General features: G+C 41.8%; 1 protein-coding gene across 1 annotated transcript in view; it reads right to left on the bottom strand.

Moving 5' to 3' along the window:
- ephb2b (eph receptor B2b) overlaps positions 1–18,403 on the bottom strand; it is a 139,162-nt gene that overhangs the window by 63,432 nt on the left and 57,327 nt on the right. Inside the window, exon 3 of the mRNA XM_058055940.1 lies at positions 9,453–10,137. Coding sequence (XP_057911923.1) covers positions 9,453–10,137 — 685 coding nt within the window. The remainder of the gene's footprint in view (positions 1–9,452; positions 10,138–18,403) is intronic.

The raw sequence follows: 18,403 nt of genomic DNA, 5'->3' as shown, positions 1-18,403 counted from the left end.
CAAACAATTAAAATGAATCAGATGATTTTCAAAGAAGGATGTATACATTTTTGCATAGAGGCCTACTATCAACAACTGTCAGTCCTCTGCATCAATCTCCTGGTATGGCTGCTAATCCAAGTTCATCATTTTATAAGGCTAATAGATGATTAGAAAACCCATCTAAAAAATCTAAACTAAAACAAAAATCTCTTACCATGCTGTTAACTACTCCCTTCAGAGAGCAGCACAAACTGGGTCTAACAAGGACAGAAAAACGCTGCACAATTATACAAGAAGACAAATATCTGAGAGTGTGTAGTTGAAGACAAAGACGCCTCACAGGTCGTCACATTGGATGGCGACCAGTCCAGGGTGTACCCCGCCTCTCGCCTGAAGACAGCTGGGATAGGCTCCAGCACCAAAATGAATGAATAATGTCCCTGATATCTCATAACTGTACAACTTTAAATGCCAGAAGATGCAACTTTCTCATTAGCTCTGCTTTCATCTCCTCCAGCTCCATAAAAACTGAGTCTAAACGAAGATTCCCTGCAGCCTTTACAGAGCAACCTGTGGGGAAAGCAGCAGCAACGACAGCAGAGAGAACTCTATGTGGAGAGGTGGAACATTATTCCCAATACGTAAAGCTCTGCTACTACTAATTCCTGCGAGGAATATGAGGACTGAATAGATAAGGATTACTCCAGCACTTTCTGCTATGCCTTTCATCTCCCAGAGTGTGCTTTAAAAAACAAATCTATCCTTTGGATGAACTCTTCTTTAACAGAATACAAGAATGAACATCATGTCAACGCGTATCTTTTCCCTGAAATCCCGGGAATTCCACCGGAGAACGAGGCAGCCTCATTAAATTGAGTTATTTATTAGCATAGTAACTGCCCAAGGGGGATAGTAAAAGAAAAAAAAAGTTTTAACATCCAGATTCTGTAAGTAGTCCATTTACAAAGCAGAGTTGTTCCCCGCAGCAACGGAAAAAAAACCATCCCCCTCGCCATTGCCGCCGCCGCCACCAGCCGCCCCCTCAAACAGGCTTCCACAATTAAACCAGGTCACTGGAGCCAATCTTGTTGTCCTGCTCAGCATCAAGTGTGCTCACCCCGCTCAATGACGGAGGTAAATGAGTGCAAGCAACACAAAGCACCGGGGGTGTGGGAATATTTGCTACTGCTAACAATAACACAACAGAGCTGTGTTGACAAAATGACTGGAAAACACATCAGAATCCAACGGAGAAAGACATAAACATCTTATTATCAACTCCCTGTTTTGTTGTTGGTTTTGCGGGCAGATGGCCGATGAGATATTTGTTGACGGGACAAGAAAACAAATCTTTGTTAACAAACCTCAATGTGGATCCATCTGCTCTCAGCAATGCAAACTCCAAGCACGATAATAAGCATAGTGTTTAGAGTCTAACAATACAATATGAACAGCGTATTATGGGATTGCCCATCATCACACATCAACTCAACACAACGGGACTGGTGGCTGGTGGTGGTTTCGAGGAGAAGCCAAGCTTGAAATCTCTCTTTTCCGTTGCCGACTGTTTGGGAATACTTGACCTTCATGGCCGTAACGTACAAAGTAAAGTGGATAAGACGAAAGAAGTGTGCTGGGAGATGTTCCCGTTGAACATCACATTTTTTATAAACTACAGGAAGCAGCACGGCGGTGTAGTGGTTAGCGCGCAGACCTCACAGCTAGGAGACCAGAGTTCAATCCCACCCTCGGCCATCTCTGTGTGGAGTTTGCATGTTCTCCCCGTGCATGCGTGGGTTTTCTCCGGGTACTCCGGTTTCCTCCCACATTCCAAAAACATGCTAGGTTAATTGGCGACTCCAAATTGTCCATAGGTATGAATGTGAGTGTGAATGGTTGTTTGTCTATATGTAATGGTAATGGTTTAATTTCATTTGAACATGCATCAGATTACAATTGAATGCATCACATAATCAGTTCACAGTTCCACATGTCCAAAAGGAGTAGGAAGAAGCAAAGCTTATTAAATCCTACCCCTCCATCTGGTACTTTTACGATCATTAACTGTTGCATTTGTTCACTTCCTGCTTTCCATAATACAGTTTAAGTTTTTTTTTTTTTTTTTTTTTTTAAATAATGTACCTCGTACCGAAGTACATTACTTAAGTGTGGTAATATTGAAAGGCTTTTGTAACCTAAAGGAAGGATGTTGAAGGTGTAAATATGGTACCTTTTAGATAAATTGCCTCACCCTCTCATTGGGGAATTATGGTTGGCCTTTCATTGGTAAAAGTGAAATAAAAGCCATTTTTACAACTAAAATGTTACAGAAATGATTGGTGAAAAAATATATTGATGCATATGGATATCAAGCAATATCTGTTTTTCCATGATTTGCACATAATGTGAAGATACATCTTAAAAACACGATAAAAGAAGCTGAGCTTCAGTTGCAACCAGTCCTTGTCGCCCCTCTTCAGCCCACTCCAAAAAATGTCTTCTTAAAAGTTGTCCTTGATTTTAAAGTGCGCCTTCCAACTCAAAACTCAACTCCAAAATATTTGGAACATTGTCCACCCCTGGCTTTGTTCAAGATCGAGACTTTCTTTCTAAAGCGTTGCTCCCCATCTTTGATCCAGACACATGCTTGATCAATCAGCCTTCCATGGCTGAGAGGGAGGGATGAATTCTTCAAGCAGACCTGAGTCCTGGACCTCTGAGAGGGCAAATGTGGATGTTTGGACAAAGGCACATATGGAACCGAATAGCTCTCATGATGGTCTGTCCAGGCTTCATGAAGCAGAACCATCAGTTTCCAGACTTGTCACCCAACATTTCTCCTCTTCACAAACACCACCCCACTGTCTGATGCTATCAGGCGTCCTCATTCCTGGGTCTTTAGGGTGAGACATGGATTGGCATCCGACCCAGCAACAGGGGCCTGCATTGGAGCCTCTTTGGCAAATAAGATGACTGATCATGTGTAAAAGGATGTCCTCTCGGAACCTGAGATGCAAAAGATGGTGTGGGATAACGTGTGACATGGAGGGTGAACCTCGCTTTGGTTTATGGAGCAGAACACGACTTGTGTGTGCGGGAACATGTGGAAAACGTTATGGGCTTAACAGGCCGTGATCTTTAGGGTTGTGGAGGAGGGTGGGCGTTATTCGTGGGGACGACAGGCCACGTTATCGCATCAACGTATGATGGATGGGCCGTGAAAAGGAGCATGATAAAGTATATGTGCACGTGTATAAAACATTACAATGTGTGTGTGTATGTGTGTGTGTACGTAGCAGCACATGTGTGTGCCGCTACGGGATTTTCTGCACTCACTTCAAGTTAAAGGATCCAGGAGAGAATGTGTGCTGTCAGGCTCAGTATGGATGTGTGCAAGATGCAGAACAGACAGTGAAAGACTGACTGACAGCGGAGAGAGAAAAAAAACAAAAAACACCTGGCCATGTTGAAATCTCATCAGAGTGTGGAAGAAAGAATAAAAGCCGGGGAATGTTTCCAGGGTCCTCCGTGGACTCAAGGACATGTCTAAGCGCTAACTGCTTTGCCTGCTGTCACTCCAGAATTCGACACCGTGGCGGTCATGTCACCAGAAGATGCTGAACTTATGTCATATCGCCTGTGCTGGCCTGTCTGGAGGCAAATATTGCATCTGCTCAGGCGGTTCTCCGTGTCCGTCACAGCCACTGAAGCATATGTAATGTCATCATTATGCTACGGTGTATATGATGCAGCGGTGTAAATATATTTATAGGTTTGGGGGCGGGACCATATTAGACTTACAACCAAAAAACTTTATTTTTTAAAACTATATTATAAACTTTATTTTAAAACATGTCGCTTATGTATTAGAATACGGCCTAGTTCGGAGTCTCAAGCTGCCTTTTAGTTGTAAAAAAATGTATTTATTCATTCATTTTCTACCGCTTTTCCTCACAAGGGTCACAGAGGGTGCTGGAGCCTATCCCAGCTGTCTTCAATGCCTCTTGACGGTGTTATTTTGTATAGAAAGGGCGTAATCATTAAAATGAGGTGTTTCTAGTCATTCATTTTCAACCGCTCTTCCTCACGAAAGGTCGTAGGGGGTGTTGGAGCCTATACCAGCTGTCTTCGATGCCTCTTGACGGTGTTATCTTGTACAGAAAGAGCGTAATCATTAAAATGAGGCGTTTCTAGTCATTCATTTTCTACCGCTTATCCTAACGAGGGTCACGGGGGGGGTGCTGGAGCCTATCCCAGCTGTCTTCAAGCTAGAGGCGGGGTACACCCTGGACTGGTGGTCAGCCAATCACAGGGCACATATAGACAAACAACCATTCACACTCACATTCATACCTATGGACAATTTGGAGTCGCTAATTAAGCTAGCATGTTTTTGGAATGTGGGAAAAAAACGGAGTACCCAGAGAAAACCGAGGAGAACATGCAAAATCCACACAGAGGTGGCCGAGGGTGGAATTGAACCACGGTCTCCTAGCTGTGAGGTCTGCGCGCTAACCACTGGACCGCCGTGCAGCCCTAAAAAATGTATTCTTTTGATAAAATAAGGCTATTAAAACAATTACAATTATTAATAATGATATATAATTAATATACAATTAATAACTACTATACTAAAATTATTTTGCACAGGTCTCTTCTATATCAGTATTAATGTATTATTGCATTCATATTCATGTATTATTAATGTATTGTTGCACATTTTTATTTTTAAATGATGTTCTGCAGTTTGTACGTTCTAATATGAAGGATGGCGGCACGGCCGTCTAGTGGTTAGCGCGCAGACCTCACAGCTAGGAGACCAGGGTTCAATTCCACCCTCGGCCATCTCTGTGTGGAGTTTGCATGTTCTCCCCGTGCATGCGTGGGTTTTCTCCCACATTCCAAAAACATGCTAAAGACAGCTGGGATAGGCTCCAGCACCCCCGCGAGGAAAAAGCGGGAAAAAAAATGAATAATGAATGAATATGAAGGATATCCCATAATTTCCAGTGAAGACTGGCCCAATTCCCAATCCAAGATTAGCTTCCACAGAGTTTGACTGCAAGTGTAGATATTTACACAGTAACAGATTTGCCATGTAGATCTAGATAATCCACATATCAAATAATCCTGAACTGTGGACATAAATGACATTTTAACCAGGAAGATGTCTCACTCCCTTTTTTTTTTTTTTTACTATTGTTGGCACTCCAGCAACACCTGCACTTGGACAGCAGTGCTACAGAGAGGTCACAGTCTCACAAATGATCTGAATACAAACAAGGCCTGGCAGAGGCTGCATGCGTGAAGCCATCAGCAGCCAAGCTCAATGTTGGCTTGTCGTCAAGCTACACACACACACATACACACACACACACACACACACACGCACAGACGTCATGCTAATCAGTGATTGATGTGATTCTCTCTCGTCAACATCGTTTAAATGAGTAACCGCACACACACCTGTTTGTTTTGCCAAAATACTCATATGCAATTTCACAACCATGCACGCTGTAGTCCAGAGATGCAGCAACCGGAACAGAAACCAGCACCAGAACGGACTGTGTCACCTAAAATCTGGTCTATTGTCTCATCGCTGCACCAACTGTCCTTCACTTTTTAATTTTTTTTTTTTTTACACAGTGCATAAAAAGTCTGAAGGGCGATTTTGATTTGCATTTCTTTATCTTCCAACACAAAAGACAATCATCCAGTCATCAGCGCAAGTTACCTCCCACCCTCTCGTGTGCTGTTAGTCAATTAGAGGTGCCATTATGAGACAGCAGCACCCGGGGAAATAAAGGAGGCTGTGTAGAATTGTGTAGGATGCAGCGTTGATTCCTTTCCTTCAAATCTTCTCCAGATGGAGAGATTTCAATAATAGGGATTTCATTTTCTTCACATCCTATTCTCCATATCATGGCAGTATATCTAAACGTGTTGACTCTTTTCATCTGCATTATAATTACCTCGCAATTTGAGAAATCCCATTGTTTGGAGTGATCAGATTGTGAAATAACACCCAATTTGAATGAAAATAGGGAGGAGTCAAATGCACAAAATGTAACACGCTTTGGCAAATTGCAATTTGCTGTTATAAAATAGCTTATTTAATCTTCAAACCCGCACACACACACACAGGGAGAACATGCAAACTCCACATAGAGATGCCCGAGCAGGGAATCAAACATTTGAACATGCATCAGATTACAATTGAATGCATCACATAATCAGGTCACAGTTCCACATGTCCAAAAGGAGTAGGAAGAAGCAAAGCTTATTAAATCCTATCCCTGCATCTGGTACTTTTACAGTCAGTAACTGTTACATTTGTTCACTTCCTGCTTTCCTAATATAGTTTACGTTTTTTTAAATTATTTTTTAAATTTTTTATTGTTATTAATTTTATTAATTTTCCATCCATATAACAATTGAAATCATTCCTACCCCTCCATCTGGTACTTTTACAATCAGTAACTGTTACATTTGTTCACTTCCTGCTTTCCTAATATAATTTTTTTTTAATTTTTAATTTGTATTAATTTTATTAATTTTCCATCCATATAACAATTGAAATCATCCCTACCCCTCCATCTGGTAGTTTTACAATCAGTAACTGTTACATTTGTTCACTTCCTGCTTTCCGAATATGGTTTAAAGATTTTTTCTTTTTTTTGTGGCCTGCACACTAACCACTCGTCCACTGCGTAGCCGAAAGAGAAATGAGTGATCTTGAAATGTGCTTTCCATTGCTGCTGTGTTTACTGTCATCGATGGACATTATGTGAATTCAGCCCATAAAATGAGCGTCATTCCCACTCTTGGGATCCTTGAACTCACAACATCCCAGGCAAAGATGCTGAAATTCCAGTGAAAAGGCACACATGGGCATTGTTAAGTTTGCAATTCCATCCATGAACACGGTGGCTCCTTTGTAGCCACGTGACGGGAATGCTAAGAGCGGCAAGGGCAAACACAAACCCGTGTTTCTCTTCAGAGCACCATCCCCTGGAGGCCGCGAGGGGAAATCTCTTCGGTGTGGTTACGCCACTCGGTGTACTTCTTTAAAGGGGAAATCTAATCTCACTTGTAAGGCAATCACTGAGGGAAGGTCCCAGCAATTTGTTGCAAGCACCCCCCCGTTTGTACAGCAATGTTTTGACAGATTTCCTGACAACATAATTATTTGCCAGGGATCCAGCCAAGACTTTAATTGTAACACCCATAATTGTACGTTAAGCTGCGGGAACGTCGGGACAAAGCACCGGCTTGCTTGGGTTATAAATATTACAGTACAAATAGTCGCTTTCATCTTGGGTGCTCGGTGCGGTCGCTGTGGCTCGGTAATCCGGCTATGAAAGAGGATCCCTCCCCAAAAACCCTGCGAGGGCACCTCTTGCAAATCAATTCATTATGTCGTAATATCGGCAGGCCACGGCGCATCTTTCATGGATCAATTCATTACGCGGCAGAGGCGGCGACCAACCGCGGTTTGAAGCGGTGAGATCGGCTTTCAGGGGCAGGGGAAGACGGCGGAGTGCTGAACGAGTAGTGGCTTCGCATCGCAAAAAAAAAAAAAATAAAAAAAAAGAACAAGAAAAAACCACATTTAAGCTCTGTTTCTGTATAAGACAGCGTGCTGAGGTTCATGACTATTGCATAAAGACTTCACATCCACTCGGGCCACACTCACACAGATAATGCGTTTTCTCATAAAGCTTTAATATTCACTCACGGCCGGGAGACAGGGTGACGGCAAAGTGCGCTTGTGTAAGGAATACGCGTCTAGGCTGGTGTCAGTACATCCCAGCCACATGGATGGAGCAGCGGTTTCGCTCCCAGGATATGACATGGATCAACTGCTTTTTTCTGCGTGTAACATAATGTGATAATGGTGCAATATGTAATAATGTAATACAATTTCACGTCCTTATGTAATTAGGACACATTTTGTAATAAATTTCACTGCATTTTGTAATGACTTTCCCAGGGAGGCTGAGGAAAGTTATTGTAATAATATTGTAATAATAATAATAATAATTTTTTGTTTTGTAATAACTTTCCCAGGGAGGCTGAGGAAAGTTATTGTAATAATATTGTAATAATAATAATAATAATTTTTTGTTTTGTAATAACTTTCCCAGGGAGGCTGAGGAAAGTTATTGTAATAATATTGTAATAATAATAAATTATTGTTTTGTAATAATTTTCCCAGGGAGGCTGAGGAAAGTTATAGTAATAATAATAATAACAATAATAATAATAATAATAATTATTATTATTTATTGTTTTGTAATAACTTTCCCAAGGAGGCTGAGGAAAGTATAATAATAATAATAATAATAATAATAATAATAATAATAATAATAATAATAATAATAATAATAATAATAATAATAATAATAATAATTTGTTTTGTAATAACTTTCCTAGGGAGGCTGAGGAAAGTTATTGTCATATTGTAATATTGTAATAAAATTTGTAATAAAAATTTTAATAAAATTGTAATAAAAATTTAATAAAAATTGTAATATTTTAATAATAATAATAATAATAATGTTTTGTAATAACTTTCCCAGGGAGGCTGAGGAAAATGCAGCAACATTTATTTCAAAATGGGCATTTGTCATACATTTTTCCGCATATTGTAAACAGTAACAAGTTATTATAAAATGCGGTGAAATTTATGACCAAATATGTCCATCCATCCATCTGTTTTCTATGCCACTTATTCTCACTAGGGTCACAGGTATGCTGGAGCCGAGAGGCGGGGTACACCCTGGACTGGTGGCCAGCCAATCACAGGGCACATATAGACAAACAACCATTCACACTCACATTCATACCTATGGACAATTTGGAGTCGCCAATTAACCTAGCATGTTTTTGGAATGTGGGATGCAAACTCTGCTGACTGTGTGGCCTCGATGCTAACCACTCACCCACTGTGCGGCGTTTTATAACAATTTTATAACAAAATGTGTGAGTTATTACGAAATGCAGCGTTTTTACATAATGACATGAGCGTTTCTTACATTATTACATATTGCACCATTATTACATAATATGGCGTTACACTGCCGCACGGAAAACAATCATGTGTATAATCCAATTTACCGCAAAAAGAGCAGCGTGACTAAAGGCGACCCCTGAGATGTTTGAAATCCTGACACAGAATGACTTACATGGAGGTCACCAAAACAAGCAGATTGGTGTAATTATGCGAGGATGCACTGCTGCTGGGGGGGGCAGATTGAGTATCCTCATGTGTGTGTTATTGGCCTGCACTCCTGGAGGAGATTCTCCTTATTAGCAGCCGCTGATGAGGAGGCTTAGCCATCATGACAATTACACACACAATTTAGTGGAGCTGCGGCTAGAACTCCGCTAAGTGTGTGCAATGTCCGTTTCTCTTAGTTTTTATACTATTTTAACAATTTAAAAACAGTTAATGGACACAAACATACCTCGACACACGGTGCCATTCTCCACCGCCTCATTTCCGGCCTTGCACATGCAGCGTCCAATGGGCACCATCCATTCTCCGTCGCCGTTGCAGTACAGCTTGATTGGCACGTCCACTTCCTCCGCGTTTGGGATGCAAACACCTCGTGCCGCCACCAGCGAGGTGCTCTCAGCCCCCGACAGGGTCTCCTGGAAGAGTGCCCCGTTTGTGATGATCCGAGCGCACTTTCGGTAGAACACACGAACGGCTATGAGCGACATGCAGCCACCGTAGTCCTGGAACGCTAGGTAGAAGCCGTTTCGGGATACAGGGCCGAAGCTGCGGACTTCTGTGTTGATCTTCATCACCCTGCCACCGAGGTCCACTTGGGAAAAGCTCTCATCCGCGGCTATGGTGTCCACCTTGATCCAAGGGTTCTCCATCCAGGCCGGCGAGGTTCTAGTGGCCGTGTCGGCATCAGATTCGTAGTAGTACAAGTTGAATGTCTCTTTGCAGGAACCGGGAACGTTAGGGATGCTACTGCAGTCCCTCACAGAGAACTTCATCTCCACATGGATTCTCTGCGCACCCCGGCGTCGGATGTACTTGGTTCTCACCCAGTTGTTCTGGTTGTTGTCGAAAACGTTGCAGACCTGGTAGGTCCGGATGGTGTTCATGTTTTCATCGTAACCGCTCACTTCCTCCCACTGTTGGAGAAACACAACGCCTTTTTTTAGTTTCATTAAGAATAAAACTAAACTGAAACATAAAATGAAACAGGGCGGCACGGCGGTCTAGTGGTTAGCACACAGACCTCACAGCTAAGAGACCAGGGTTCAATTCCACCCTCGGGCATCTCTGTGTGGAGTTTGCATGTTCTCCCCGTGCATGTGTGGGTTTTCTCCGGGTACTCCGGTTTCCTCCCACATTCCAAAAACATGCTAGGTTAATTGACGACTCCAAATTGTCCATAGGTATGAATGTGAGTGGTTGTTTGTCTATATGTGCCCTGTGATTGGCTGGCGACCAGTCCAGGGTGTACCCCGCCTCTCGCCAGACAGCTGGGATAGGCTCCAGCACCCTCGCGACCCTCGTGAGGATAAGCGGTAGAAAATGGATGGATAAAATGAAACATTTAGGGCGTGGTTATAGTTACACCGGTGTGGGTCTCGGTCCGTTTGGAAGTGGACTGTGGTGTGGTTGGGGGTCACACAAGCTCAAATTTGAATGCAACACAAATGCAGTCCGCTCTTTATAAGTATATTTTAGAAACTTTCTGTGAAATCCGACTAAGCTGGTAAATATAAAAATCTCCAATTAAGTAGTTATTTTATGAATATATATATACTGAATGCAGTGTTAGTGAAATGCATCCCTCTCATAAGAAAGTAAAAGGTCAACATGGTGCTCATTATTAACAAACCCCCTGCTGATGTAATAATGCGCATGTTGTAGTGCACACTTTGAAAAATGTAATTATGTGTGTGTAATCAGCTTAAGGCAATGTTGTGATTAAATTGATTACACGGTGCAGAGGAAACCTCACATCTCTACATTACAGAGAGTCACTTCAAATAGGACCAAAATGAGAACCAGCTTGTGCTTCTAAGCCTGGAGGTCTTGCTGGCACGTTGACTTGGACCTTTTCGCATTTTTGAACCTTGCACACATTAGTATGATCAAGAAGATAAGGTCACTTTCAACACTTTTGGTGAGAGCAGGAAATAAAGACATAAACAAGGAAATAAAGGTAGAGCAGAGACCAAGGATTACACTATCCGGGCTGCACGGTGGTCCAGTGGTTAGCGCGCAGACCTTACAGATAGGAAACCAGAGTTCAAGTCCATCTTTGGCCATCTCTGTGTTGAGTTTGCATGTTTTCGCCGGGTACTCCGATTTCCTCCCACATTCCAAAAACATGCTAGGTTAATTGGCAACTCCAAATTGTCCATAGGTATGAATGTGAGTGTGAATGGTTGTTTGTCTATATGGTAATGGTAATGGTTTAATTTCATTTGAACATACATCAGATTACAATTGAATGCATCACATAATCAGTTGACAGTTCCACATGTCCAAAAGGAGTAGGAAGAAGCAAAGCTTATTAAGTCCTACCCTATCTGGTACTTTTACAATCACTAACTGTTAAATTTGTTCACTTCCTGCTTTCTAATGTAATTAATGTTTTTATTATTTTTTTAATTAATTTTATTAACTTTAATTGTTTTAATTGTTTATTTTTAATTGCTACATTTTTTTTAATTTTTTATTTTTTATTTTTTAAATTTTTTTTTAATTTTTTTCAATTTTTTTTAATTTTTAATATGTGCCCTGTGATTGGCTGCCGACCAGTCCAGGCCTCTCGCCTGAAGACAGCTGGGATAGGCTCCAGCACCCCTGCGACCCTCATGAAGATAAGCAGTAGAAAATGAACGAATGAATAATTAGGCATTTGTTAAATTGCTTATTGTGATTAAATATACATATAATGTTTTATATGTTCCAATTTACGTATTTCTAATATTATTAGCATCTAAAATAGCTACTACCCACATCAGAGTTAAGTGTGTAGAGATGCTATTTGATTTTGACATACCTTTTTTATTGCTTTTGTGATGTAAATTGTGTTATATATACAATATATTATTATCATTATTATTATTAGTAGTAGTAGTATGATTATTATTTGAGTACTAATGTTTAATGTTGCTTTTACTGGTGAATTCACATCCTCTGTAATCTTTCAGAGAAGCTGAACTTGAGGTCACTGTGCTTTACGTCAGAGTCGGGAGGAAGTGGGTCAGTCATGCCTACCATCACTTCCACTTGCCATAAAGTATATTCTATTTATTTATTTTATGTCTCATCAACTCTGCAAATTAGAGCCAACATTATACTAAAGGATGATGGCTCACTTCTGGGGGAAAAAAAAAATCTGTATGTTTAAGGCCATGTTGCAAGCCTGATGTGACATTCTCCTTGCTGCGGGCGACCTTGCAACCGTTATTGTCGTGCCCTGAGTGAGCGCTCGTCTTTGTATCTAAATAGGGCACATTGGTAGCACATACTGTAATGGCTTACTGGCATAGTGAAAGCTCCTTTCACTTTAGGCAAGCTAAGAAACATCCATCAGAGTCGAGAATATACAGATCTTATAAAGAATTATTGATTCCGAAAAACAGAGTCCGCTCCGCATTTTACACACCGATGTGAGACTTCAATATTTGTGTAGAAGCTCCAGATGCCTTCAGGCTCCTTTGGCCACGGATCAAGGGCGTCAACTTTAAACACCATGCACTGGAACCACCAAGCAGGTCGCGACCTTGACCTCAACATCTCAGCTCGGGGAAGAAAACAGAGTGTTCTAAACCCCAGAGAGCCGCTTTGCATCAGCTGCACCCGCTCCACTTCACAGCTGATATAATTTCTCAAATTAGAGCCCACTTAGCAAGGACCCTGACACATTTTGACGGGTCGGGGAGGGAAAGTCAGCCCTCTTGTTACAAAAACTGGCATTCCATCAAACACTCTCTGTCTAATTAGAGCAGCTCAAATTCTTTATTCCCATGTCCTAATTAATCACTGTGAGTGTGATGCTTGGTTTGGCCCAAACCATTTCAAGGCCCAAACTAAACAAAAGGACACCTGCAGCCATAAGTAATACAAATACCGACACAAACTAATTCGTTTAGTGAGCTCTTGGAACTTTAAAAGCTTTGTCTGGCTTGGAACATATTTGGGAACAACCTCACTGTGAAAGAAAAAGGACAAACTGGTCTTAGGTGGACAAATCTGGTTCTTGGATTATTGAATGTCACTTCTCTGGTGGAGATGGAGCCTGAACTTGTGAGAGAGGTTGAGACATTCCGAAGAAATATAGTCGGACTCACCTCCAGCCAGAGTTCGGATTCTGGGTTGGGAAAAGGGCCTTGACTGTTGTTTGTGCGTACGTGCCAAACGGCAATTCGGAGTAGACTGGAGTCTATCAGAGAGGTGCTGGAGACCACCCCATCTGGTGAGACTTCAACGCTCATGTGGGTAATGACAGTGTGACCTGGAGGGGCGGGATTGGCAGGAATGGCCTCCCCGATCTGAACTCATTCATTCATTCATTTTCTACCGCTTATCCTCACGAGGGTCACGGGGGGATGCTGGAGCCTATCCCAGCTGTCTTCAGGCGAGAGGCGGGGTACACTACACTACTGAACTGGTGGCCAGCCAATCACAGGGCACATATAGACAAACAACCATTCACACTCACATTCATACCTATGGACAATTTGGAGTCGCCAATTAACCTAGCATGTTTTTGGAATGTGGGAGGAAACCGGAGTACCCGGAGAAAACCCACGCATGCACGGGAAGAACATGCAAACTCCACACAGAGAGATGTGATGTCTGTGCGCTAACCACTTGTGCAGCCCCGATCTGAACCCATGTAGTGTTATATTATTGGACCACACCATGTTTGAACATAGGGATGTCCATAAGTTCACTTGGCGCTAGGACACCATAGGCCGCAGTGCTATGATCGACTTTGTAGTCGTATCATCGGATCTGCGACCACATGTTCACACGAGGGTGAAGAGAGGGTTTTCAACTGATCACTACCTGGATTTGATGGTGGGGGAGCATGACCAGGGAGACCCAAACGACCCAAACTAGGAACGTCTGTCAGAGTCTCCCAATCGTCAAGTCTTCAATGTGAAGACCAGGATATTGAGTCCGAATAGTCCATATTCTGTGCCTCCATTGATGAGGCAACCAAACTGCAGCCGAAACGTTGTCGGTCGGTGGCAGGCCCCTGAACCCAATGGTGGACAACAGAGGTAAGACCTGAAGAAGGAGCCCTATCTGATGAAGGAGTCCTATCCAGCATGGATGGCTTGTGAGACTCCTGAAGAACCGTCAGGCCAAACAGCACACGGCTTCAGTGGTAGTCGAGGCAAACACTTGGGTGTGGGAGATGTTCAGTGACGTCACAGAGCATGACTTTCGGTCGGCCTTGAAGAGGTTCTGGTAATGCTGACTATGACCCCAATAACACCATCTCTACTGCTGGTGAAAACATTCCGCTTTGGGGTGTTTCTCTGCTGAAGGGAACATCAAGACTTGTACTGCAGTCTTGGATAAAAAACAAAGGATTATTTTATACAAGTGTGACACACTACTGATGAATACTGACTTGAATGAAGTACTTGGTCCAAAATCCTGTGACCAAGATGCCCCAGGATTTAATTGTACATTTTAAGGATCAAGTCATCTTCTGGCCTTTTCTGGCACGCATCATCATGGTAGGTCATGAGCAGCCATTGACCTTCCCACTTGCTTGAAGAGCAGTGGGGAAGCTGAGGGCCAATTAAACAAGAGCGGACCATCTGCAGAGCTTTGGACACTGGTAGTTTGAGCCAAACTAATACGGAGACAGGTGGGGGCTGCTGGTGGGGGGGCAGCAGTGGGGTGTGAGGGGGGGTGAAAGGTTTTGGGGAAAAAAAAAAAAGACCCCAAACAAAATGTGCTGTGATGGAGGGCCCCTTTTTGTCCTGTCACGGCCCCTTTGGACCGCTTTCATCACAGCCAGTGGAGGGAAGCAAATGGGGCATAATAAGAGCCTAACGATCAAGTGCCGAGTGTGAAATTAGAAGAAACGTCTTCATTTTCACAGCTTTTTGCTCAGGAGTGCTGCAAGAGGGTGGTCATGTGTTTTAAGCGCTGAAGGTGGAGGTAGCGCTGGTGCTGCACGTCACCACACATTAGCCATAGCCGGGAAAGTTCTCTCAGATGAGGAGAGGAACACAAATTGGCTTATTCGGCTGCAAATAGTGGTTCTTTTTTTCTGATTGTTCTTGCAGTGAGAAAATTTTATTTAATTTTTTTACTCCCAAAAGTTAAAAACATATTTCCGTGTAACATTCTGTGGACTAAATATCCCCTAGCAGGACAACTGTGGATTATTGGTGGATGCAGCTATGTAAAGTAATATACAAATCTTTTTTTTCTTTAAATTTAGGGCCTAAAAATGTCATCCAATACTTCTCTACAAGAGAGGAGAAATATGATCTCAGGGAAGAACTACATTTGAAACACTTATATGCTAGGACTACGTTAAAAAGCCATAGCATTTCAGTATGTGGAATCAAACTATGGAATGAGTAAGGAACTCAAACAATGCACAACGATGAGCCAATTCAAGAAACAATACAAGTCTTGAACCAGTCATGATGTGCTATATATCTCACTATATTGACACTTACTATGGTACCCATTATGTCATTGGATGGTCATATCATCTCGTACTTTGGTACGTGAAAAAAAAAAGAAAAAAAAACGTAAACTATATTATGAAAGCAGGAAGTGAACAAATGTAACAGTTACTGATTGTAAAAGTACCAGATGGAGGGTTAGGATTTAATAAGCGTTGCTTCTTCCTACTCCTTTTGGACATGTGGAACTGTGAACTGATTATGTGATGCATTCAATTGCAATCTGATGCATGTTCAAATGAAATTAAACCATTGCTATTACATATAGACAAACAACCATTCACACTCACATTCATACCTTTATTGACATTACGGTCATTCATAATACAACATAGTCCAAAGATGTCTGCCCAATCAAATATTTCCCTTTATGCTTATATATCATCTTCCTCCCTTAGAGACAGTAAGATTTATGACCTTACAGTACATTACGACAGAGCTGTAATTAAAACCAAACCGTAAGACGCCGTCATGCCGTGTTTCTCTGACCAGTTCTGGGGCTCCCTGCCGCGGCACGCCTCTCTCTAAGTGGCCGCTGTTAACGGTACTTGAATGTAGTGGCAAGTGGGTCATGAGGTCGGACCTGATCTTCATGGCATTTCTTAGTAGGTCCACTTGAGAAGAAAACACACTGGGCAGTGGCCACTTAAGTTTGGAATACTCGCTGGTACTTCAGGACATGTGGATCAACAGATTAAGTCATCTGTTTTTTAAACGCTAAAATCATTATAAAGCCATTTTTTTTACTGTTTTATTAACTTTATAATTAGAAATTTCTCTTCATTTTACTTAGTTTATATAAAAAAAAACAAAAAAACACTGTTGTTGTCTAGTTAATGCCAGGTCTAAAACATTGCAACTGGCATTATCATGAGTGCTCAGCACCCACAATCCTTTCTTTACATTAAAAAACAACCTTAAACTGTATTATGAAAGCAGGAAGTGAACAAATGTAACAGTTACTGATTGTAAAAGTACCAGATGGAGGGGTAGGATTTAATAAGCTTTGCTTCTTCCTACTCCTTTTGGACATGTGTAACTGTGAACTGATTATGTGATGCATTCAATTGTAATCTGATGCATGTTCAAATGAAATTAAACCATTACCATTACCATTTATCTAGCTCTACATGCACTTTAAAATTTTGGACGCGCCACTCAACTGTTGGTGTGAAACTCATCCACTTATCCCCATTAGAGTCAAGAGTATGCTGGAGCCTATCCCAGCTGTCTTTGGTACATACTGGACTGGTTATCAAGATTGTGTTAAATGTAAAAAAAATGCATAAAAAACTGCATAATTTAGACTTTTCCAAAATATTGTGTGGCCATATAACAAATCACCCTACATTCATAAAACTAAAATTCTCCATACTTCATTCCTTAAGTTACACTCACAAGTATGCAATAGCGCAAACATGATGTCTGCACCGCTTAGCCAGCGTGGGTGTCACTAAGCCCGGAGACAAATCATCAGCTTCATGCACATTTTCCACTGGTTAGGTTACATTTTTCGTTTTTTTTTTTTTTTTTTCAGAATTAAAAGCAAGACCAGATTCATATGAGATGAGCTTTGTGGGCGCAGGAAGGAAAATTCCTACGTGACTAATTTGACATTCTAATATATCATAAAGCGACAGTTGAATCACGCCAACTGCCATAACATTTTGACTTCAGATTCTACACATACTTGTTTGGATTTCCATGGTGTTTGCAGACTATCTGATGTCATGTAGCGATAAATTTCACGAAGCTCGCAAAGTGTTCCGCTTGCAGTGACTGATCCACAGGCCGAGCCTGTGGAACCTAGCATAAAGTTTATATACTGTATCCGTGTGTGTAAAAGAATAGCTTCTGTAAAGCACCTCATGCTGCTACAATGAATGAAACCTGTTGCGCCACATGAGCTACGTATGTGCATCACGCTTCATTTGTTCTAATTCACTGTGCTGTGGACAAGTTCAGCCACTTTATCGTAAAACCATAAACTTTCAAGGACTTCCATACCTGATTAAATGCAAGCGCTTAAGCTCTGGTTTGCTTTGCATTGCATCCCAAGAGGCGGTTTTATCAGAACCGGAGGTTTTCCAAAAAACTTTACACAACAAATGGAAAAGTTATGTTATTATTAGGTGCCCTGTGAGTGGTTGCCGACCAGTCCAGGTCACGGGGAGAACATGCAAACTCCACACAAAGATGGCCAAAGGTGGAATTGAACTCGGGTCTGTGAGGTCTGCGCGCCAACCACTAGACCACTGTGCTGCCTGGCCGCATTATTATTATTATTATTATTATTATTATTATTATTATAATATTATGTGCCCTGTGAGTGGTTGGCGACCAGTCCAGGGTGCATCGCGCCTCTCGCCCGAAGACAACTAGGATAGGCTCCAGCACCCCCCGTGACCCTTGTGAGGATAAGCTGTAGAAAATGAATAAATGAATAAAGATCGTCCATCCATACATTGTCTATGCCTGTCATTGAGTCAAGGGTATGCTGGAGCCTATGCCAGCTGTCTTTTGGTACACATTGGACTGGTTTTAAGATTGTCTTAAATTAAAAAAAAAGACTAAAAACTGCATAATTTTGACTTTTCAAAAATATTGTGCAGACATATAACAAATCACCCTACATTCATGGAACTTTTTTTCAAAGCGGTAGACAAGCGGTTGGACAAGTGGTTAGCATGTTGGCTACACAGTCATGAGA

Source organism: Doryrhamphus excisus, chromosome 18 (assembly GCF_030265055.1).
Source record: "Doryrhamphus excisus isolate RoL2022-K1 chromosome 18, RoL_Dexc_1.0, whole genome shotgun sequence".
In the NCBI taxonomy this organism is placed as follows: Eukaryota; Metazoa; Chordata; class Actinopteri; order Syngnathiformes; family Syngnathidae; genus Doryrhamphus; species Doryrhamphus excisus.
The sequence above is the reverse complement of the archived record's forward strand: the minus strand, read 5'-3'. Positions and strand labels throughout refer to the sequence as shown.